At 34.6% G+C, this 25,870-nt stretch overlaps 1 protein-coding gene across 3 annotated transcripts in view; it reads left to right on the plus strand.

The window, feature by feature from the left end:
- The window catches only part of CADM2 (cell adhesion molecule 2), a 1,080,415-nt gene that overhangs the window by 743,183 nt on the left and 311,362 nt on the right, over positions 1–25,870 (plus strand). The window contains exon 2 of one of the 3 annotated variants that reach the window (XM_025377585.1): positions 9,577–9,603. The exons of 1 other annotated variant lie outside the window; for it this stretch is intronic. In XM_025377585.1, coding sequence (XP_025233370.1) covers positions 9,577–9,603 — 27 coding nt within the window. Of the gene's footprint in view, positions 1–9,536; positions 9,604–25,870 lie in introns of those variants that run through there. One more of the 3 variants, XM_025377583.1, reaches the window with a different exon arrangement.

Consider the following 25,870-nt stretch of genomic DNA (forward strand, 5'->3'; position numbering starts at 1 on the left):
TTTCACCATGTTGGTCAGGCTGGTCTTGAACTCCTGACTTCAGGTGATCTGCCCACTTAGGCCTCCCAAAATGCTGGGATTACAGATGTAAGCCACCACGTCCAGACAGAAGTTAGTTTTTTTAGGATGTGTCAATAAATATTTCTCACACCTAATAGTGTTCGTGTCATTGGTAACACATTCTAAAGTATGTATATTGTATGTATATATAACCCATAAAAATTAGCCATTGAGAATATGGGGGATAACATAAAATGAGATAAATCATCAACACTCTATTATGTTCCAGTTATAGATTTAGGGTATTTCTAAAATAGCTTTTTGGTTTAGTAATGTAGACATAAAATATAACTTCAAAGGTTGCCCATGTACTTTAGTTATTGAGAACCTTTTATTCCTGTACTTCCTTAAGGCTTTCATAATAATAAATGGCTGAAACATCTAAGGGTTTGCATTTATCTTACATAGTCTCTTTTAGAGGCATGAGTTTAAATTCTATTCTTTGCTTGAAAACGTCCCTCTGTAACTATTGGGGCAAAAGTCGTAATCTTAACAAGGAAATTGTGAAATATAGCATAAGAAAAAGAGATTTAAAATTGGTACTGACTCGTGAACTTTAAAGAGATCCTTGAAAGCAAAAGGAATAAATATAGAAAAAGATCATGTAAACATTTTATGTATAAACTATTTATACTACAAGCATGGAAACAGTAGAGTGAAAAAATTTTAATACAAAATATCAGTTATTTTGCTATGTATAATTCAGTATATATAAAGTGAAAAAACAGGGAAAATAAGTAATTATATAGATTTTTTAAATCTCAAAATACACACAAATAAAGTAGGTAAAAGCATACAATAAAGTTCTGTTTCACCTCTATGGAAACAAAATATTTATTTTATAGAGGAAATTATTGGTATTTTATTTATTTATTTATTTATTTATTTATTTATTTATTTATTTATTTTGAGATAGAGTCTCACTCTGTCACCCAGACTGAAGTGCAGTGGCACAATCTCAGCTCACTGCAACCTTCACTTTTTGGGTTCAAGCCATTCTCCTGTCTCAACCTCCCAAGTAGTTGGGATTACAGGCGCCCACAGCCACGCCCAGCTAACTTTTGTATTTTTAGTAGATGTGAGGTTTCACCATATTGGTCAGGGTGGTAATATTCCTTGTTCTTAAGGAAGAATTTCATAGCCAAAGTTACTTTCATTTTACTTGCTTGTGTTGCACATACTGTAAGTAATTTACACATATGATAAATTGACCTTGTTCTATGCAATTATCAATAGGTAGCAAACACTACACTGTTTTATATATACTATCATATTAAATCATAGGAAAAGATGTGTTCAGAAATTGTAATACAGTTTACCCTTGAACAACATGGGGGTTAGGGCCACTGACTCCCCAGTGCAGTCAAAAATTCAAGGATGACTCCTAACTCCCCAATACCTTAACTAGCCTGCTGTTGACTGGAAGCCTTATTGATAACATAAAGTGTGAATTCACACATATTTTATATATGTATCATATAGTGTATTCTTAAAGTAAGCTAGAGATTGGAAAATGTTACTAAGAGAACCATAAGGAGGATAAAATATATTTACTCTTCATTAAGTGGGGGTGGATAATTATAGGGCTCTAACTCCTCATCCCATTCACGTTGATTACGCTGAAGAGGAGGAGGAAAAGAAGGGATTGGCTAATCTATCTCAGGGATGGCAGAGGCAGGAGAAAATCTGCATGTACGTGGGCTCATGCAGTTCAAATCTATATTGCTCCCTGATCAACTGCACCTAAAACAGAAAAACATTCAAGTTTTATTTAAATATATAAAACATTTTAGCCATTTTTTACTATCAAAAATTTCAAACACATACAAACATAGGAAGAAAATGCACTAAACATAGTGTGGGGTCCAGCCCTACAGGGCCTGTGGATTTTTCTCTTTGTGTGCGGAAAGGAGAGATGGTAGAAATAAAGACACAAGACAAAGAGACAGAAAAGAAGACAGCTGGGCCCAGGGGACCACTACCACCAAGGCGCAGAGACCAGTAGTGGCTCCGAATGCCTGGCCGCACTGTTATTTATTGTATACAAGGCAAGAGGGCAGGGTAAGGAGTGTGAGTCGTCTCCAATGATAGGTAAGGTCACGTCTCCACTGAACAGGGGGCCCTTCCCTATTTGGTAGCCCAGGCGGGGAGAGAGAGAGAGAGGACAGCTTATGTCATTATTTATTCTATGTATTTCTCGGAGAGATCAAAGACTTTAATACTTTCACTATTTCTGCTACTGCTATCTAGAAGGCAGAGGCAGGTGTACAGGGTAGAACGTGAAAGCGGGCCAGGAGCGTGACTGCTGAAACACAGCATCACAGGGAGACGGTCAGGCGTCCGGGTGGCTGCGGGTGGGCCTGACCCATGTCAGGCCTTCCACAAGAGGTGGTGGAGCAGAGTCTTCTCTGACTCCCCCCCGAGAAAGGAAGACTCCCTTTCCCGGTCTACTAAGTAAGGGGTACCTTCCCAGGCACTGGCACCACCGCTAGACCAAGGTCGGCTAAGGAACGGGTGCCTTCCCAGGCGCTGTCCTTACCGCTAGGCCAAGGAGCCCTCTAGTGACCCTGTCTCGGGGTGACAGAGGGCTCATCCTTCTGGTCACTTCTCACCGTGTGCCTTCAGCTCCTATCTCTCTGTATGGCCTGGTTTTTCCCAGGTTATAATTGTAGAACAAAGATTATTATAATATTGGGACAAAGAGTAATGGTACAAACTAATGATTAATGATATTCATATATAATCATATCTATAATCTATTTTTAGTATAACTATTTTTACTGTATATATTTTTTTTATTAAACTGGAACAGTTTGTGCCTTCGGTCTCTTGCCTCAGCACCTGGGTGGCTTCCCGCCCACATGTAATGCATCCCCAAATTATCGTGGAATGGCTTTTCACAAGCTTTTAATTTGGTAAAGAAAAGACTTGAAAAATATAGTCACATACTATTATCCTTTCTAAATATTAGCAATAATTTCCTAACACTATGAAGTATCTAAAGCTCAACTCAAGAGCCACAGTTGTCTGCACATGGTAATTAATTGATGTGTCTTTTAGGTTTCTCCTCTAACTGGTATTTTTTTTTTTTTTTTTGCCATGAAATTTATTTGCTAAAGGAAGCAAATGGCAAAATTGTGTGTTATTTCTCACATTCATTATTTTACTCATGGCCTCATTTGACTATTTTTTTGTCCCCTGTATTTGTTGGACTTTGGAAGTTCAATGTAGAGACATAGTGCTATCCAGGTTTCATTATTTTGGAAACATTCTTCTTATGTGGTGGTGTGTCCATCCAGGAGGAGGCATATAATATCTGGTAGATTCCCTTTTACTGATATTACCTGAATGGTAATCATTGCCTAAATATAAGTACTTGTTAAAATTGCAGAATGGTGATTTTCTAATTCTTTTATTTCCTCTTTATTTAGTAGCTGGAGTGTTTCCATTAAGAGTTATTTCCATCTATCCAATCTTTGGCTACTCTGGGTATAACTCCATAGCAAGCGTTCCTTTCTAAAACATTTTAAACCATTTTTACACTTTTTTCCTAGTATGATATTTGTGTGATCATTAAGAAAAAACAAAAACTAGTGAACGAAATTAAATTCACACTTTTTCAAGTCTTTGAATTCTAATGAAGCTTAGAAGAAAACCTAGTACTTAGACAATGTTAGGTGATAGTTAAGAAAGATGTTATTTTAGTAAGTTTCATGTGATTAGTGAAAAAATGTGTTTAACCTTGTGTTTGATGATTAAAGAAAGAAAACGAAAAGAGGAGAAAAGGTAGGTGTTTATCTAGCCCTGTACAGCAGATATTTTAATTTCTGTGTCTTGAAACACAGTAACAATGTACTATCTGATAAATAAGATGTAGTAGCATTTCCCCTTTTCAAATCAGTGTTATTTTAATCATAAAGGAATCAAAATCATTGGTTTCTTGATTAACATTACTATGTTATATAATAGCTAATGGTTACTACATTTTGACGTAGTAGATTTTAAAACATATATGTTCAGAAGTGTGGGGTTTTTTTTTTCTTCTTGTAAATTCCCCACTGAAGTGCTTTGTAGTCTAGAAATGGCATTCCTCCTCTCTGAAGCACAGTTTTGTTACATGATTGATCTCATTGTTTTCACTGTATTTATTCTGGGAAGTAGTGGCAATGCCACTGTCTTCCATTTTAATAATTTGTACTGTGTACTATAAGGGTAACTTTTCATATATAAGAACTTTATACTGCACAGCATCTGCCAATGGCAACGTTTTCTTTTGTTTGTTTTGTTTGACTGCAAATACATTTGAAACAAGGGAAACATCTAATATATCTGAATATGAAGTTGTTATGGGATCTTTGATGTGTCATTTTTCTGGTCAGAAATTTCTGTGGCTAGTGGCACCTTTCCTGTGTTTTCCTCACGTCTGCTGGGCTCATTTTGCTCACTTGACCTGGCAGGCTGCACTCGGCTCACACTACACTACTGGCCTGGGTCTCATGAGTGCCAAGGGCGAGTGAGGAGTGGAATGGTGAGGGGTGTGTGAGTGAGATGGGATCCATACACTGTGCACAGTCAGACATGCTAGGTGCTCCAGTGGGGTGGGGGCAGTTCCAGGTGCCAGCATGGGCACCAGCTCTCCATGAGGCTGCAGCTAGACCAGGTGCACCACAAGAAGCTTCCACAGCTGGCACCAGGAAACATGGTAGTGCCTGGAAGCTTGGAGACTCTAGGAACTGCAGTGCCCCAAAGAGGGAGCCACAGCCCTGGCCTGGGGTGCTCCCAGGTCTTGGCTCCCTGAAGGGCTACAGTTCTTGTTTTCTTGTCTTCTCCCACAATGTGGCAAGCAAGGGGCATGTCTCAGCCCTGTGTGTGTTACAGCTCTTTTAGCCTCATTTGCTGGGCCCTGAATTCTTGTTCTGCACCCAGGAAGAATGAGACATGCAGAAACATGGAGGGTGAGCAAGTTGAGGAGGAGCGTTATTGAGTGACAATAAGTCAGAGGAGGCCCTGGAGGGGGTAGTTCCTGTCTGCAGACAGGTTGTCACATGGCGTGTTCAGCTCTCAGCAAAGAAGAGGCCCTGGAGTGAGGAGCTCCTCTCTCCAGTTGGTCTTCGTGACCTCTGCAGCTCTCAGCAGAGGGGAAGCCCTGGAGTGAGGAGCTCCTCTCTGTAGCTGGTTATCCTGATGTCTGCTACTCTTAGCAGAGAGGAGACCCTGGAGTGGGTAGCTCCTCTCTGCAGCTGTTGCAATGGCAGTGGCTGCTCTACATGGGCTGCCGCTGCCATCAAAGTCATAGATGTCAGGAATCTCTGTCTCTCTAAAAAAATCTAAGCTTTAACTCTATTGCCTCCTCTTTTAAGAAAAAATGGTCCCTTATCTAGAAATTTTTGCTTAGGAGGAAAGATAACAGACACAAGGCCCAAATCATAATATTTCAATAAAATTCTACCTAATCTTAAAATATAAAGATCCATAGTGCTTTAGCTCTTTCTGCGTAAATACCAGTAATGTCTTTGCTAACTATTTACGAAATGTTTCATTGATGAGTAACTTTCTAACAAATACTTCTAAAGGCAGCAGCAAATCCAGTAAGCTCTATATTACCCATATATTGCAAATACTGTTAAAAATATATGACCCTTTTGTTATGACAGTAAATGTTAAAAGAAGCAGCAAGAATAAAAGAATAGCAAAGATGTGACTAGTCATATCGGTCTTGAGATGGGTGAAATTTATCTAATCTCTTCTGAGAATGCCTTCATACCCTATTAATAGTCCCTGATCTCCATTTCAAGAAATGTGGCTTAAGTGTCTCTAATTCTTTGAGAAAACATTAGTTAGCGATACATCTTCCAAAGAGCCAGACAAGTGTCTAATTTAAACCTGACTAATCAAAACAGTAACATAGTCAATTATATTTGTACTTTATGATTATTTGTATTTATGTTTTTTCAGATAAACTTTATTAATATAATGACGAACATTCACTAACCCTTCAGCATTCCTACATAAGTAGCTATGGTAATTATTTTATTATTCACATGATTTTTCCTCACATATATGTACATGTTTTCACAAAACTAATTATGTGAAATCAATATTATAATTGTCAGTGTTTACAATTTTTATATTATAACTAACAATCTCTGAAAAACGTAGTATGAATAATTGTGTTATAGTAACAACTTGCTGTTTTTATTATAAAGACAAAAAATGGTGTCATATCTAAAATTTTTCTCTGGTCAAAGTATCTTTAATTCTGTTCTTTTTGTTTTATCTATAAACAGTTAAATTGCATTTTTAAGATAATTTTCAGTCACTTGGGGTGGTATACAATGTGCACTTTACAATTGACTTATAATTGGACTATGCTGACAATGGAAAGTCTTACAAGTATTGAACATGACATTCATGACAGTATTCCTGTCATCTTGGCTTCTTTTATTGAATATGCAGAGAATTATAATTGGGCTAACAAGCCTGATAGCCTGGCCTCTTCCCAATTGTATTAACCTAGTCTAGTATTAGCTGCCTGAACACACACAGAAACAGGCAGAGCTTTTGTTTTTCTGTTTTTCTTTCTATTCTATGTTGGTACCTACCCAATAATCAAAGAATAAAGTCCTCTGTCTTCATACAATGTTTGAGAATTGTCAATAACATATCTCCAATCAACTGATAAATGGAAAGATTTGCTGTAGCCATCATTATTTCACTAATTTATAATAAAATCATTTCTTATAAAAGATTGGTTGTATCTGTTACATGTTAGATGCTAAGTAATTATTATTGCTCCAAACCTTTATAAGGTTTTGGCATGTTTTCTTGAATTCATGCTAAAATTTTTCAAGTGATGAATTTGAGTTTGAAGCAAATTTTTTCTTCAAATGAGCAAGTCAATTTATTGATGCATTGTAATCTTTCCTTTGAGATTGAGACAAACATTATTTTAGCATAATCTAAAAATAACTCATTCAGGTTTGTGTAGTCTTAAAAACAATACACAAAAAACCATAAGTAAATGAAAAAAAAAAGGAAAATAAATTTAAATTGTTTTCACTTAAAATCCACTAACATTTTACCAAGGAATCCCATTAAAAACAAATAGTAGGTAAAGTTAAATAAACCAATTTACGGTTTTAAAGATATAAAGAATTTGTAGTGTATCAGTTGTTTGAAACAGTAGATTCTGTGCTTTACTTTCTCTCTTCGTTTTTTTTTTCTCTTTTTCTAGTTACCTCTTATTTTAGAGCATGCAATATACTTGCACACTTTCTCTCCAAATATTTCCAACTCTTCCATTTTCAATATTTAAGTATTCATCTTTATCCAGGATTTTCTAAGTAGAAATGTGAAAACAATCTGGAAATTTATGTACTGAAGACATAAAGCACTACCACAGTGCGTAAGAGATATGCCATAAAGATGTGTGTTGCAAAACTGTTATTAGCAAAAAAACAAAATACAACAAGATGCCCCCAAACTATTTCATATTTGATAATATGAAATAGTTCCATACTTCATATAAACAACAGAAAAATATGCGACTACTAAAATGAGTAAGTTAGCACTCTGTATTAACCTGGAAAATGTAGGAAAAGCAGACTGCAAATTAACGTGTATAGTAAAATCTTGTTCTGGAAACAAAATGCACACAATTTTTTTTAGGTTTTTATAAAAACTGCAAATTTTATTTTTTAACATTAAGAAATTGCTGGCATTGATTATCTCAGATGCTGACATTGGAAAGGAAGAGGGGATGTTGTTTACTTTAATATATTACCTGTAATTTTTGAGGTATATCAATTTTGTACTTAAACAACTAAGCTGAAACATTACATTCATTAAAGGAATGTGGATGATTGATGAAATTCAATTTTAAAACTTAAGTTTTGATATTAAACATTTCAGTGGGCTTTAAATTTTATGAATTATTGCATCATAAGTAGTAAAAAGATCACAGAACAGCTAATAGTTACACTTTGAATTTTAAGTTACTTTAAAAAAAAACTTCACAATAATATTGTAAGTAGTTGCCTACTTCGCCTATGTCCGTTTGAAAACTGTGGAATAAAAGAGTTTGAATGGATCAAGGACTTAATCCAGATTTCTTAAAATAATTTTGCTTTTGCTTAAGATGTTTTTGTCTGGTAAAAAAAATATTATTTTAAAAATAGGATGTTCATTTTTAAATAAACTAGTAGAAGATATATGCAAATAGTAAGGCAGTTTTCGTTATTGTGGATGAAAATGAAAATTATCTGTAAGTAGCCTGGTATGTACACAGACTTTCTAAATTTTTTTTAGCTCTAGGCAACTTGAAAGAAGGAAGTGGAAATTAGAAGTTTTCATGTGTAGTTCATAATTACTAGATCTAAAATCTATGTTAAATTTTACTAAAGGTCAGTCCACGAAACTAGAGACTGAGCATTTCCCAATTAGGAGATGGACTACTTCCTCTTTAACATCATTTAGAAAGCCAAAACACATCCCTGTTTTGTCAATGTTCATTTTTAAATAGTAAGTCAAAGTAGACTATATCACTTCAAAAGTATTTAGAGGTATCTAATTATGCATTTTGAACAGAAGTTTTCCTTTGAGTAAGGGACTGTCCTGTAGGACTATTCTAATTTTCTTGTTAACTTTACTTCTGCTTTAAACAATGTTTACCACTAGATATAAGCTTACACTTGAACTGATTAATGGAAATGATGCCATTTAAAGTAATACAGTTTTCTATTCTCATGGTTATGTGGTCAACTGAGTACCAAAATAGCTGGAGTTTAATGAATCATATAATTTTTATTTGGCTTTGTAGAGCTGATGCTTGCAATTTAGTGGATGAATCAGTTCCTTAAATCCCAATAGCTTAAGGTAGTATTTTACAGCACAGATTCTAGAGTCAGATACACCCAGAATCAAATCCCAAATTTGCTTCTTTCCAGATTTGTCATCTTCAGCAAGTAATTTGACCTTCCTCAGTCCCAGTTTCCACATCTATGAGGCAAGGACAACAAAACTTAACTCTCACAATTGTCATTATTAAGTGGTAGATGTGTGGAAAGTCAGTCTCTGGCATTTAGCAAGCACTCAAATAATGGAAATGGCCTGCTTTTCTAGTTATTCAAATATCATGGAGTTATAATCTGATTATTAATAGTATTAAGTATATTTAAACTATATATAGTTTTAATTGATTATTAAATACAATTTAGAGTTAAGAAGAACTTAAAGAAGTTATAAATTCCATTAAAGGAATATGATGACTTGAAATGTTTGGAATGTGTAGTACATGGCTCCTGTCTGCTCTTACTTTTTCTTACTCAAGGATCTTACCCATAACAGTAATGAAATGTAACAATTGTCATTTTCTTTCTTAGGCTGTTGATCATGGAATCACAAATGTACTCTTTAGACTTTAATAGCAATAACATCTCTGCTTTCTTACTAGTTAGAGAATCTGTCTAACATCTAATATGTTTGTTCTCTTCTTGTGCAACCTTTCCTTGGCACCAGCGGCTGCTTCAAAGAATAAAGTTAAAGGTGAGCTCCTGTTTATTGTGCATGACTCATCCTCATTCATTTTTCTGCTCAGTCTTCTAAGTTCTCTTAAATGATAGAACCAGTTCTGTTGGTGATAATGCTATTTCAGTGTATCGATATTATTCATAAATTCCTACAAATACAAATATCAGTTATTTCAGTTATCCAATTTCTGAGACATGTTTGCATGGTTGTTTGTGAGTTTGTTTTCTTGTTTCACTTCCCACTTTATTCCTAAGTATTTCAAAGCGGAATAAAGTGCTTTTTCTGTACTAATATTTTGCATGTGGACCTTAGTTTCCTTGATAAAATTGAGAATTGGATAAAATACAGCATAAAATAAAACTGATGGAAAGTCTCAAAATTGAGTATGCTTTTATAGAATTAGGTGAAAATAAAATTTAATCTTCTAAAAACTGAATATTATAAGCTATCGATTTCTATTTATGATTTTTTTTTTCATTTTTAGTTGCATTAAGTTTGACTTTGCTAGAAACCTAAAAATGTATTTTCATGATAAAGGATGCACATGTCCAATGCTGAACATAAAGAAAAAGGCTTTTGGCTCCATATGTCCTAGTTTTTATGAGTCTGAAAAATTCAAATCTATGTATAATACTGTATCATAGACCTATCATTTATGTATTTCAATTTCATTCTGTTTAGAGCAGTCTACATACTTAAAAATCTTTTTTGCTTTTGCTTCTTAAATAGCAAAAAAGCATTTTTTTTTCTCTTTTGGTTCCAGGTTCTAGTTTTACAGCTAGTTTTAATACTATGGCATATGCTATCTTTGAAGTGTTAACTGCTCCCTATTTATAAGGTCAAGCTTTTATTATGCAAGTAATATTGTCATAGCAATGTATTTGCTTATAGAATACAAAATATGTAAAGGAGGAGATGGCGAATTTATTGTCACCTTTCTTATAGCTTACCTAGCCTTGTTTCCTGTTCCAGTAAATGTAGTGGAAAATCAGCCAATCCTTGCCACGGTAATTTTCTGTCTTGCTGTGAACAAAATAAATATATTCACAGCAATTCAGAAATTATTTGATAATGAATACATATCTATAAATGTATAAGCACAATATGTTTATATAATAAAAGGATTAGAAGTGTAGTTTTAGGAATGAGGAATTAAAAACTCTACACATTGTATCAGCTCTAGGGTACAGCATATGAGTGTAAAGGGAACCAGGGGAGATGCATATCAGCACTGGAAGTGTCAGAGACCACTTTACGTAGGAGGCGGAGCTTGAAATGGCTCTTGAAGGATGGATAGGCTGTACACAGAAAAAAAGTAGTATGTTTTAAAAAAGAATTAGAAAGGCTAACTAAAGGTCTGCAAACAGGAATGAATACAGTCTAGTGTAGCGAGAAAATCTTTTGAATGAAACCTTGTACTTTTATAAGAAAGTGGAGAAAAATGAATTTGAAGATGATGCAATAGACAATGGAGTGATTATGAGTCATTACAGTATATGATCACATAAAACCTCTAGTAATCAATTACTCTCCAAAACAATGGAAAATAATTTGAATTATACTATGCAGGCTGCTAAGTATGAAATATGGAAAAGCCACTTCATCATTGGAGGATTATGGTCATAAATTATATTACAGGTATCTCTCAAGTCATTTCAGAACTCAAGCTGGCTAGAATTTTATAATGCAGGTGTATTTCTGTATCCAATTTAGTACCTTCCACACTTCCATCCCTAGTGTTCCACACTTAGCCATTTTATTTGACTCTCTTCTTTCTACTTGTATACTAGCCTGCAGGGGCCTTAGCCCATAGTTTTCCCCATGCTTGTATTTTTGCATCTACAAGGCAAGCAATGACACTTTCAAAAATTAATTATGCCTCAAGTGGGAACTGAAATTTTATTTCTAACCATTGCTGAAGAAAGATGTATATATTATGTAGAGATGATAGAAAGAATTACTCAGTGATTTTTTGGTCCAATTTCTATATGAAGGCAAATGGTCTTCAAATAGAAAAAAAAATGTGGATAAGAGGAAAATAAAACCCAAGATAATATAAGAGCAGACGGTTGCTTCAGAATAGTTCATTTCTCCTGGCCCAGAAAAAGTGCTTACCAGGGAACTGGGAGAAATGTTAAAGAGGATTATATCTCATTTATCTGTCCTTATGGAATCATGCAAATGTGGAAAGTTTCTGGAATACTGGGGAGAGGAATGTGCTCTGATTTTCTGTAAGGAGTAATGATTTCATGTCCAGTAACCATAGACTGGTCAATTTTACATCTATTTCCTAGTAAGATTGTTAAACACTCTTAAAACAACAGTTTGTGGGTCTTTAGGTTAAAACAGAGTTCATTGAGAATCAGTCATTATTAGTAAGAGCATAGGAAATTATCCCTTCTTTTTTAAAAAGTGAGTTACTATACCAGTATAGGAGGGCAGTAGCATAAACATGTCTGAATTGTATCAAATAATGTAGCAACTAGCTCTTTACTTACTTCTGTAGAAACTGTTATTCTGAAGATCACTGATTATTCTCCAATGGCCAAATCCAATGGTGGTTTCTCAATCCTCATATTGCTATTTTTTTCCTCCTGATGAACATATATTATTTCTTTTGATTTCACATTTCCTTTGGTTTCAGTGGCACTGTACATACTTCATTTTTTAAAACTTCTCTTTGCCTCTTTCTCTCTCCATTTATATCTTGTTCTGAAATATAGATTTTATTCAGGTTGTCTTTGATTCGTGAAAAGATCAACTATTGAAGTTCAGCTTTCCACACTGCCTTTGAGAGATAAACTTCACTTCTTACAAAATAAAGAATGGGGCCATTTTCAAGATAATTGTGTACCTGCCACCAACCACTCTCACTATTGTTGTCTGTCCAGAGGAACATACATGACCCAGTCGAGTTGCTTCTCAGAAAACTTAGAACTGGGAAAGGGATAGAGAGAGAGGGAAAAGTCAAGGAGCTCAGACAAAGAAGCAGAGATGGTTGATCAGCTCTGTTACTCTTCACGCGTACATGTTGTATGTGGATTTAATCAAATGAATTAAGCTTGAGAAATGCCACAAGAAGGAAGGAGGACGATATGAAGAGTGAGAGATTGAGGGAGTACTGGTGCACACGCCTCTTGTTCTAACATATTGCGAAGACCCTATTTTATCTTTACGCTTTGAATCTATGACACAGGTGTCTTTTAATAAAAAATTCTTGATAGGTTTCTCGTGCTTAGAATCAAAAGAGAAATAATATAAATGTTTTCTTCCTAAGGGTTTTTTCATTGATTTTGTTATACTTTTCTGAACTTGATTTTACTACTAAGCTTTTGTCTGATATTTTCATCACCCTGCTGAATATTTTCACTTTAATATTAGAAACTGATATGCTTATTTATTTACTTATTTTACAACTAAGAACCCTCTGGGATTGCTATATCTTCTCATGACACCAATATTAGTCCAGTTTTCTAAGTTTAAAAGATTTGAAAATATTTAACTTCTCTTTCTTAATGGCCCTCACATCCAATCAATTATCAACTTGTCCTGATTTTATCCCTATAGTGTCTTTTGCATGGATCCTTATTCTTTGAATCTCTCATTCCTGGTCGGGTGCAGTGGCTCATGCCTGTAATCCTAACACTTTGGGAGGCCAAGGTGGGTGAATCACTCGAGGTCAGAAATTCGATATCAGCCTGGCCAACATGGTGAAACCCCATTTCTACTAAAAATACAAAAATTAGGCAGGTGTGGTGACAAGCCCCTGTCATCCCAGCTACTCAGGAGGCTGAAGCAGGAGAATCTCTTGACCCAGGGAGGCAGAGCCTGTAGTGAGCTGAGATTCCGCCACTGCACTCCAGCCTGGGTAACAGAGGGAGACTCTGTCTAAAAATAATAATAATAATAATAAAACAAAAAAGCTCATTTCTCAGAGCTTGCCTGAAATAGTTTCTCATTTGTCTCCTGATTCAATTCTCAACATGCTGCATTTGATATACAAATCTATCCTACATTTGTGTATCATGCTGAATTTTAACAAGACCCTCAATGCTTTGCCACTTAGAGGAGAAAGGTACTTTAAAGTAGTCTTAAAATTTATTTGTATAAAATAATTTTATTTCACTCTGTTATGCATCTATAAAAATAGGCTAAATATATCTTAATGATTGTTCCAAAATGTTACAATATTTTAAATAGCTTTAACCCAGAAAAAAATATTTTTAGTCTTTAATCCTGATTTGGGGGCTTTATTTTTATTTAAAAGTTGGCAACTATAGTTTTATGCTATTTCTAGAATGCCAGCTTTTAGATACTATTTTCAAAGTGAATGTCTTAAATCTCAACAATCATGTAATCATTATTCAGTGCTCAAATAAAAATTAACATAATTATTCTGACTTTGCTTAAGAATTAAGATAATGCAGAGCCCTTAGCTATCTAAATTGAGATATATATGGTTCAAAGGAGAATCAGTATTTCAATTTGCTAGGTTTATTAAGTAATAGTCATACATAATATTCTCACATAAATGATTTATTCATGTGAGAATATTATAAATCTGCTATAAAGCCAAAATATGACATTTGGAATCCCAGGCTACCCATCATACGATAATTTTTGGAGGTGAATTGAAAGGCATGTAAGAGGTTGAAGTTGAGACATTGCTTCAAACTATTTTGCGATTTTATCTTAAGTCAAATGCCTATATTTTAATTTGTATCATATAGTATTTCTTATATATTAAGACTTACATTTTGTAGTCAGACAGGAATAGGTTCAATCTTGGTTTTGTAACTCGCTAGATTTGAGCAACTGGACAAATTTTCATTAAAGTTCACACAACATTCCGTTGTTGTGACAATTTTATCGGATAAAGCACACACAAAAAAAGGATTGACCTAGGGAATGGCACACAGTGAGCACTTCATAAATTGTACCTATTATTGTTATTACTATCACAATTTAAATTATATCTGTGGGAAAAATGAACAAACATAAAAACATGTAGTCCAAGGTAAGTCCCAAAACTAAACCTTTTCTACAAGTTTCACTGTATTTCCTCTTCATAATGGCATTCACATGTTTATATTCACTATAAGACTAAAATAAACACATATAGTATAAGATATGTTTTTCTTTCTTCCAGGTATATGTTTTTCTTTGTTCACCTTTAATATTAAAAAACAAAGTGCATAAATGATATTATTAAATAATTCCAACCGAAAGTGAAACAAAAAATTTGAGAAAATTATGACAAAGAGAGGCTTATATAATACTTAAAATGTAAAAATATCCCACTTTTATTATCAGTGAAGAAATTGAGTAATGAGGCCATAATATAATTTATTTTGAAAAGATGGCTTCACTCCTTTTTTTAAAGCTATTTTTAGATTTTAATTTTAAAAGTGGGATGGGTGTGATGGCTCATGCCTGTAATCCCAGCGGTTTTGGAGGCTGAGGCGGGTGGATCAACTGAGGTCATGAGTTCAAGACCGGGCTGGCCAACATGGTGAAAACCCATCTCTACTGAAAATACAAAAAAAAAAAAAAAAAAAAAAAAATTGCTGGGCATGGCATGCACCTTTAGTCCCAGCTACTCCAGAGGCTAAGGCAGGAGAATCACTTGAACCTGGGAGGCAGAGTTTGCAGTGAGCCAAAATCGCACAATTGCACTCCAGCCTGGGTGACAGAGGGACTCTGTCTAAAAAAAAAAAAAAAAAAAAAAAAAAAAAAAGTGTAAGAAACTATTTAAATTATTGCATAACAGCTACACAATCTTCATCAAAAATAACGAATCAGGAGACAATTACTTAAGTTTATGCTTATTCTGCACAAGACTGATCTAAGGAAATATGTGTCGGGCATTAGACATATAGAAGGGAATTTAAAAGCATATTGCATTTCTGTAACACATATTTCACTTAGGGATTCAGGTGGAGGACCCTGAGCTAGTACCTTTAGGAAGATTGCCTTCTAAATCTACCTTCTAGTTCATCTCATTTCTCTAAGAAAATTGCTGAAGACATTGCTACGTACCATAGTGCAATAATGTTTATTAAGATATATTACTGCAGCTTTTTTCTAACTTTAAAAAAGTAAATAACAATGATAATTATAACAGCCAATCTTTCTTAAATGTTACCATGTGTGAGGCATTGTGCTAAGCACTCATAGGTGTTTTCTCTTTCAATCCATCCAAAACCCTCTGAGATAGGTACTATTATTATCCTCATTTTCAAAATGTGGAAAATGAAGCAGAGTTAAGAAATGTAAGTTCACAAAATGAGTAAGAGGCAGGGCAAAAATTCTAAGCCAGGCATAATACCTCCAGAATTCAAGCTTTTAATCTATTAAATCCTCTAAAGAGATCAGATTAATCAATATTACAACTTACCTGAATCTCATTCATTTAAAGGCTTTACATAGATACCACCCACCCAGATAGGAGTAGGGTTGGGAGTAGGGATAATGTAGCCTGATGAGTAGCCAGCTGGAGCAAATACACTGGACCAGCTTAGTCGTGTCCACTGGCCAGAAGAATATTCTCCAGGTAAATCTGGCATTTCTCATTCTTTTAAAACTCTCCTTCTTCTAGGTCTGTCATTCACTTACCTTATGTTAACCTCACTTACTCCCTCTTGGGAACGTGAAAGGTAATTAGTTTGTCAATAAGATGAGTAAGGTTCTAGAAAAGCTTCAGGCACAGCTAATGTGAAGCGCTGAACTCAGAAGAAATAAACAGGGGTAAGGAGTGTGCTCATAAAAATTTTATTGTAAGATGACCCAGTGGGTCAAAATATAAGTAATTTTAGTTGTTTCTAACGTGCAGCTTCATTCAATGTGCTTTCTGTTTTTTATTTCTCACTGTATAGGGATATTGACATGCATTTGCTCTATGGGGTATCTCATTACTTTCTGTTATATAACTGTCCCCTTTTATGGTGCAAAGTACAAACTAGTCTGGGTCACAAAGGAAAGAGAGAGTTATATATTCCACTTGCAAGTCTAAAATAATATTATTTCCAATTGATTTAATGGAGGTGCATTTTCTCCATCTCTCTCTTTTTCTTGAAATGCAAAAATAGGTTTGAGCTTCACTGTGCACATGTGGATAAATATAACTTATTTGTCATGAAAACAAGGCTCAATTTTGTATAGCAATTAGAAATTAGTTTAAGCATTGCTACTTTAAGTTTATATCCTCATTTCTACCATAAATAAATCATTATAATACTTTTTTTATTCTGTCTAAACACATCTCATCTGAAAGGCAAGATCTTCTGGGACTCAATTCATTCAGTTGGTTCATGTCATTCTATTATGCTAATAAAATTGGTATTTGCTTATTCCACAGCTGCTGTGTGGGGGTTTAGAAAGTCTGTAATTAAATTCCCAAGATTTGTGGCTTCTTACAGGTTTTGAAACAGAAAAAAGTCTGTAATAAGGAGAAACACAATGATCAATGTGTAGCAGTTAGTGGGGCATTTTTCAAATAATGCTACAAGACTAAAAGTTAAGTTACACTAAAAATAAATGTAATTTATTATATTTCACATTTGATGGAATTATGGTTATATATTTTAATGGAAAAAAATTAACTTATCCTGATATATAATGGTTATCACTCTCAAAGTGTACAATTACAAGCTTTGGGGAAAGTTAGCAGAATTCCTGGGTTCTAGTGTCTGTTCAATTATTGATTTGATCTTCAATCAAGCATCACTCTTTGGCAGACACTAAGATCCTGCTGCTTTGCTCATGGTCAGGAAATTCAATGCACAAATAGGAGAAGTCACATAATATCCTATATAATTCCTAAGATATATTTCTAAATGAGAACACATGGCACTCTCAATGCGGGGGAGACTGTACACGAATCCTGCCTTACCCCCAGCATGGTCTATTTTGGAGGTACACAAACATTTACATGTAGGACTATGATAAGATACAATGGAGATTATATATATATTATTTGACACCTACACACACACATACATGCATATATATAATATATATAGCACATATAATATATATACATATATAACATACATATAATATATAACACACATATATATATCATAATTCATTCATTTATTTATCCAAAATTTCCAGGGACTCCTGGAAATTTATCAGTTTAAGAAAAAAGTTGCATACTGTCCTATATTACAATGTAGTAGCCATTATGAAGAGTAAAGTGGAAGAATGAGATAGGAATACTCAGGCAGAGTAGAGAAGAGAGTGGTTCTAATTTTGAGTTGGTAGACCAGGAAAAGTGAACATTTGAACAGAAAATTGATGGTGAGGGAGCAAGCCATATCAATGGAAATAATCCAAGAAGAGGAAACAGCAAAGACAAAGGCCTTAAGGCAGTAAGTGGCCTAACGTATTTAAGGGATATTCAACAGCCCTGTAAGAATAGAAAAGCATGAGCCTGGCACAACATGTTAGAGAAAGGGTCATAGAGGGAAGGAGACACAGGTCATGTAAGGATTTTTGATATCCTTCACGTGAAGTAGAGAGCCATGAGAAGTTTGAGCAGAAGAGAAATGTGCACTGACTGAGTTTTAACAGGATCAATTTGGTTGCTCTGGTGAAGAAAGACTGCAATGGGAGTTTTTTTTTTTTTTTTTTTTTTTTTTTTTTTTTTTTTTTTTTTTTTTTGATGCTTTTCCAAGAATCCAGGGGGAAAAAATGAGTATAATAGGATGAGAATCATAGCACTGGAGGTAAAGTTATGTCTAGTAGAATTTGCTGACTGGAAATAGGACATGATAGAGAGGATGGACTGTAGATGTTTTGTTTGTTTTTTGTGTTTGGTTTTACTTGAAACTGGAAGGACAAAGTTACATTTACAAGATTGAAAAGACTGGAGGAACACAACAAAATAATGAGAGCTCAGTTTTCATCGTGGAAATTGAAGAGACCTATTAGACATTCATGTGAAGATGGTAACAGTGGGGTTAATAAATGTGAAATTTAGAAGAAAGTTCTACACTTTAGATAAACTACCTGGAAATCATGTGGATGGTCAATAAAAACATGAGACTGAATGAGCTCATCAAATGCATGAGTGTAGCTAGAGAAGAAAGCAAAAATGTTAGGACTTGAGGTCTCACATACTCCAACCTTAAAGAGATCAATCAGATGGTGACAGTCAGAGAAAAAGAAGAAAATAAAAAAAAAATAAAACGGAAGAAAATGTATTTAAAAAGGAAGTGGTGTTCAACTGGGGCAAATGCTCTTAATAAGTCGAGATAGATACAAATGGATTTAGCAATGTGGAAACAAGCAATGGTAACCTTGGTAATTGCCAATTACTATATGATATAGAAATTAATCATATAATCACCAGAAGAAATGTAAATTTGCTATTGTGAAACAATGGTACAATAAGATTCAACTACAGGGAAATTCACCTTAGTGAAAGAAGGCTAGGAAGATTTCTTGGAGAAAATGATGGTCAGAAAAAAGCTGAATAACTCGTGAGAATTAACTGGGCAACAAACAGAGGGAAGAACTGCCCAAGTCAAGGAAATGTCAGCAGGGGACTAAAAGACAGCCTATAGAGTTTCTGGAGAACATCAAAGGGAACCAGGGTTAAAATTAGAGAGGATAGATAGGCAGCCCATGCAGTGCCTTGAAAGTTACAGGGTTTTCTTTTTTCTGTTTTATTTTTTTTAATTATTATTTTTTGCTGTTTTTTGTTTTGTTCTTATTCTAAAAACAATGGGAAGCCAATAAGTGGTTTTAAAAGGGAATAGAGGTAGTGATAGGGGTGGTGGAATATTCTTACATTCATGCTTTGAAAAAGATCACTGACTGCTCGTGAAAAGACAACTTAGTTGAGACTACTATAGATGACAAAGAGAAAAGGTGAATTGCCTGGAAATTTACAATAGTCCAGGGGAAAATGATGGTAGATTGGCCCAGAGTGGTCAGTGGTAATGTCAGAGAGAAATTGGCAGATTCACAAGAATAGAAATTCCTTTCAAGAATACAGTTGAAACAGGTAGCAGTCAGAAAAAATTAACTGAACTTGAATTAAGTAGCTGCCCTTAAATATTTATAAATTATTTAAAACATTTTGTTATTCTTCATTTCTCTTCATTGTCATTCATACTGGAGACCAACAAGCAGACAGTCCTGACCTTGTCCTCATGTTAGGGTTAACAGGAAAATACATTTATGGTGTACTGTGTAAGACAAGTGAAAGCAAAGGGAAAACTACAAATTTTATTACTGGAATAATATAAGAAGATAAGATCTTCTTTATCTAAAGTAGTTCTTGTCTATATTACGGATTCTCTTAATTGAAAATTTCATACATATAAACAATTTAGGTGGGAGGAAACTGTATATTAAAAATAGCTTTTCAAGAATGACATGCCAAAGCTCATGTCAAAACGGCACACCTGAATTGTATATTCTAGTTGTTTCTATTCTGAACAGGGCAGATGAAAAGTTACTTATGCATTTGATTCTTGACTATAGTGCAATACAAGGTTATTTTAATGACATCCAAGCAGCAACAATGTATCTGGCCTAAACTTTGAAAGAGTCATTAATTTAACTCACTCTTTTTTTTTTTTTTTTTTTTTTGAGACGGAGTCTTGCTTTGTCACCCAGGCTGGAGTGCAATGGTGCGATCTCAGCTCACTGCAACCTCCATCTCCCTGGTTCACGCCATTCTCCTGCCTCAGCCTCCCAAGTAGCTGGGTCTACAGGCGCCTGCCACCACGCACGGCTAAGTTTTTTGTATTTTTAGGAGAGACAGGGTTTCACCCTGTTAGCCAGGATGGTCTCGATCTCCTGACCTCATGATCCGCCCACCTCAGCCTCCCAAAGTGCTGGGATTACAGGCATGAGCCACTGCGCCTGGCCTAATTTAACTCACTCTTTATGTGTTTTCCCATATTGGCCAAGCAAAAACTACCGGTAGAACAGGATTTCAAAATGTTCCCATGTAATCTGTTTTCTCTAAGATGGGATAATCATCTGATGGGCACTGAGTCCACTTAATAAGCATGCTGTCTAGAGACAAGGCAGGAATGCTATTTGGCCTGAACAATCACCAAATAGTTCATGAAGTCATTACCTTCCACCTCAGCCAGAAGTTATCTTGGGAAAGACAGTCACATCTCTTGGCTGCTTCCCCAGAGTCTGAGAATCCCAATGACATACATTCACAATGGCATAGGACTGTGATAGCATATTCAAATGGAAACTAGGAAATGGAGAGCAAATATCTGTGTATATTAGATACAGCTTCCCTTAGAAATAGAGATAGATGCTCCTGTGTAATCTGATGTTTGATTTATTGAAGACCTGAATTCTGATTGTCAGCAAATAAAACATCACTTTTCATGCATGAAATATTTCCTTATAAAGCTGAGGGATTAATTTAGATTTGGGTAAAATATAGCTTAGATGAAAGATAGGTTTTCAAACTCTTTACAAGCCTTTTGGGAAGTGTTAACAAATGCTTTGGGATTTTTCACACTCAAATGTTATTTAATGCATCTGGCACAACAGGTGGCATGGCCAGTAGGTCATTTCAGCATGATAATTTGACTTCATATTTATTAGAGCAAAATATGTGCTTAATGAGTGTTTCTTTTATCAGTATTTCAATCATCATAACTCACCATATCTCTCTTTCTTTTTCTGCCTTTTTTTATTTTTAAATAGAACAGACAGGTTAAGGGGATGCAAGTTTTAAAAAGTCCTAGTCATTTTCAGGAGATTCTTAAAACAAACAACCCACAGCATAGTAAGGGATAGAGATATACTAAAAGGCATTTCTTATCATCTTTATTTGTTCTATTTTAAAATGTAGCAACTAGAACTGCATTTAGTGACACAACAACTCATTCACATTTAATTATTCATCTATTCATTACCCAAATATTTGTTGAGTTTATGTGTAAGGCCCTAGTCAAAAGTAGTTGTAATATGTATTTTATATTTTAAAATCGATTCCAAAACTTAACAGATACATCAATCTCAATGATTTAAAATAAAGTATATATATCACCAAACATGAATATATGTTTAAAAATTAATTTTAAAAGACTACATATGATTTTGGCAAAAAATTACCCCAGGAAAATAAACATCACCATTTTGCCTTACATTATGACATTTATCGTTGGCTTCCTAAAACATAATGGAAAGGAAGTTTGCATCATCAGTTTGTATATTCTATTATTAACTTTGACTTACACTGATTTCCGTACCCAAGTAAGTTTTGACAGAATAGAGTCATGCTACTTTGTTGTTCAAAAGTTCTCTGTAGCCTTAAAGGTAACTGTCATCTTGTAAGTAATGTTTCAAAGTAGATTAGAGTCTGAACATTAAGTTTTAGACGTGAATTATATTATCTTTATAACTTATAAAACTGATAGAGATGAATACATTTAGATACATTCTATGTTGTTAAAGTTTAAACAAATTCATCAGGATCTGTTTCCTTTTAAAATTATATAACTGTCTTAGCTCCATCGATCATTCATGAAAATATAAATGAGAAATTCAGAATTAACCCTGCATAATTAGAGAGGAGGAAAAAGTAACTTAAGGGGAATAATAATGTTGCTGAGAAATGAATAAGATGACAATACCATGTTAAAATTCATATAAAATGAAAGTTGCATAAATTATAAGGAACACAATGTGAAAGGGTGTTCTTATTTTGAAAGATAATAAAAACTATTTTAGTTTTAAATATCAAAGCATTTATAGTTACAGGTGAGGAAGCACTGAAAATAGATAAAATTTAAATAATCATCTAAATATCAGAAAATATATCAGCTATCTCATGTAACATAAGCTATTGTTGGTAACTTTAAAAACAACAAAAGCATGTCAAGAAATTAACAATTTTAAATGTGAATTCTTATCATCAAAGCCTGTGACAGTGATGCCTAAGTCTGCATTCAAAACAATTACTTTTTTTCCCAGCTATTTAAAGTAATATGCAAAGTGCAAAAGGGAGATGAAAGATTTAATTCCTATTCTTGCAACTGGATTCAGCTTAATCAGTTTTACCTTAGAGAGAGATCTGTTATGAGTAACAGTATTACATGTTAAAAGTAGCCACATGCAATTAATGTCAGGGTGAAACAACTGAAATCACAGAAGGAAATGAATGACGGAGCCATTCTCGTTTGAATCCAGTTGGAATGCATGATCAAGTGGGTCACATTTTGTTTTCTAAGGAATTTAGTAAACAAGTCTGTGTCTTTTTGATATCTGCACACAGAGTGTACTATTGCTACTCCTTTGATCTTACAGAATGTTACAGTCTTCCACAGGTAAACCGATTGTGTGCCCTATCTGTACGCTTTATTCCAGTGAGCCCTGTAATAGCACTGGGTGCAATAGCTTCAGTAATAAAGATAATGAACTCTTCCCGGCACTGTGGAGGTCAAATGATTCATACTTGTCAATACTAATTCCAAAGAGTTGCTTATGTGACCACTATTTCAATCTAACTTATCATTCTTTAGGTTTGTTGTTTGGAAGGCCTTAATTTTTGCTCTATGTTGGTATTTATCATTATTATTTGCACCGTCTGTTTTGTTTATTCTCCCTCTTTCTTGCTTCTTTTTTTCTTTTCTTGCAACTATAAAGAATATAAGCCATAATCATTCTCTCTCTCTCTCTTTTTTTATCTATGCAGTTTACCACCAGATCCTGCAGGTTTTAAAATTACATAAGAATTCACATTGATATTTAAGAGTTTCAAATCCCTAAACATCAGCTGGCTCCCTTCAATGAATTGCTCTTTTTCTGCATGAGGAATCTGCCCATACAACTTACCTTGATGTACTTGGAGTCAGTTTCTTCTGACTCACTGTAGCAGCTCTGTAGCTTTCCAACTGTGATTAATTCTCACATCTGATATTAATTTATATGCTCACTCTTAAGTCGTATTATCTTCATTTAGATCTTGGTTCTATACTCACCTGATCTAGCAGCTTTATCCAGAATAGTCCAAATAAGCACAGGTAATTCTAGTTCAGGACAAGAATTCTCCTCCTTTCTCCAAATGAACAGACACTTTTACTTTTCCAAGTGCCACTGAAACATCAATTTACTGAGATACATAGTAGCAGTTAACATAATTAAATTGAATCACACAATGAGATTTGTTCACGTCTAAAGGAATTAGAACTACAGGCAAAGAAGAGGTTAAAATTCTTCAACCATTTTACCGAAGCATCTGAGATGTTTAGATATCATCTTCTATTTCAGCATAAGGAGATCTAATTTCAGCCAATAGCTGCCCTGTTTATATTTTGGAAACTTCTCCAAATAATTGGAAAGTGCATTAGTGCAAAGTCACTTACTCCTGTCTTTGATGATTTATTTTCCCTCAGGAGAAAAGCAAAATAGAGTGACTAGTTATTTAGTTGCCAAATAAAAAGTTGTCTCGGCCTGGCTCATGCCTGTAATCCCAGCACTTTGAGGGGCCGAGGCAGGCAGATCATGAGGTCAGGAGTTCCAGACCATCCTGGCCAACATGGTGAAACCCCGTCTCTACTAAAGATACAAAAATTAGCCGGGCATGGTGGTGCACGCCTGTAATCCCAGCTACTCAAGAGGCTGAGACAGGAGAATCACTTGAACTCGGGAGGCAGAGGTTGCAGTGAGCCGAGATCGTGCCATTGCACTCCAGCCTGGGCGACAGGCAAGACTGTCTCAAAAAAAAGTTGTTTCACTTATGGAAAATTCCATATCTGCTCCACTACCACCTATATTATTCAAACTGAGATTTAAAAATCAATGTACTTGTTACTCCACTCATTTGAGTTATATATTCTCCTCTTTCATTCACTTAAAAAATAAAATTGAAACTTATTTATTTTCCTTAAAAAAGTCATTCTATACTACACAGACACTATTGGAAAATAATATTTCGTAAATCAGTTGAATTATAAGGAATCATGCAGTGAGTTCCTAAACCCCAAACATTTCTTTTTTATAGTTTTTGCTTCCTTAGAAGTTCTAGACGGATATAAGTTACTTGTTTGTCCAGTAACTCGACTGCTTATTATGTGTTTCGCACTGCTATAGCAGCTAGATTTGAAAATAAAGAACGTTTTCTAGCATTACCTAACACTTACGATCACATTATAGAATACAAAAGCACACGCTGACTTTTTCAGGAGTTTTAAAGTAAGTACACTGTTATTTTATTTTCCTCGTTAGAGGCTTAGACATTGGTCAGAAGTAGCATTGTGACAGTCATCTAGTGGTCCCTATGCCAGGTTATAGGCATTGGCCTGAGAGGTATTCTTTTACATTCAGTGGATGCATTCACCAGATGAAGCATGTTATAGATGTTGTACATACATATCTTTCTACATATGTTAACCTTCCCTGAGACCTTGTGTGGGAAAGCCATTATGAAGACATATTCTAAATCGGTCACTCACTGTCATGATCTGGTTGTCTCTATCTCTCCATTACGACTCTCTATTATCCACAAGTACACGATAGACCCTTAAGATCATAAGTTAGACTGGTATTTCTTAAAATTAACTATCAGTGGCTTACATTATAAATGAGATACAAATTGCTCTTTTATTAATACTATTTGATAGAGTAGTTATTTCAAAGCAAAAATTAGAAAATAATTGGAGAAATCATAAAATAGAATTTTGCAAAATAGATACTTTGAAGCTATGTTGGCAATTACAGCATGTCTGAAATCTTCTATCTAAAATGTTTATTTTCCACATTAAAGTATATTTAAGTGTTAATATGATCTTAGCATTTCAGTTGGCAATCCTTTGACAGTCCTCATATCCAAAGACAAAAGCCATCTCCAGGACGTAAATGAACCTTTCCCATGGAGCTTCTTGGAGCTCTTCTCAAGTTCCTATCCAGCACCATCATTCTACAATCTGTTTTCTTTAAAAGGAAATATATTTCAACTGAGATTTTTCCTCTTTGACTGCACGTTATATACGTACTTCACTGACTTAGTTCTTTCTACTAGGTGATCACATTTTCCTCTTTCTGAGTCTACTGATTTCTGCAATTTATGGACTGAGCATCTCTCACTACTCTCTGGGTGGTTTATGTAAATAACAATAATAAAAGGCCCCGAAGCTGCATCCCCATTCCCAGTGGTTTCCCACTGACCTCTTTTCAGCTTGAAAAGGTTCTATCTATTGCTGATTTTTTTCTTCCTTCCCACTGGCAATTTTCAGCCTACTGTGCTGCTTCATCTCATTTCTTGACTCTTTCTTGACTTAAGAATTAATTATTG

The sequence above is a fragment of the Theropithecus gelada genome, chromosome 2 (genome assembly GCF_003255815.1).
Source record: "Theropithecus gelada isolate Dixy chromosome 2, Tgel_1.0, whole genome shotgun sequence".
NCBI classification, from domain to species: Eukaryota; Metazoa; Chordata; class Mammalia; order Primates; family Cercopithecidae; genus Theropithecus; species Theropithecus gelada.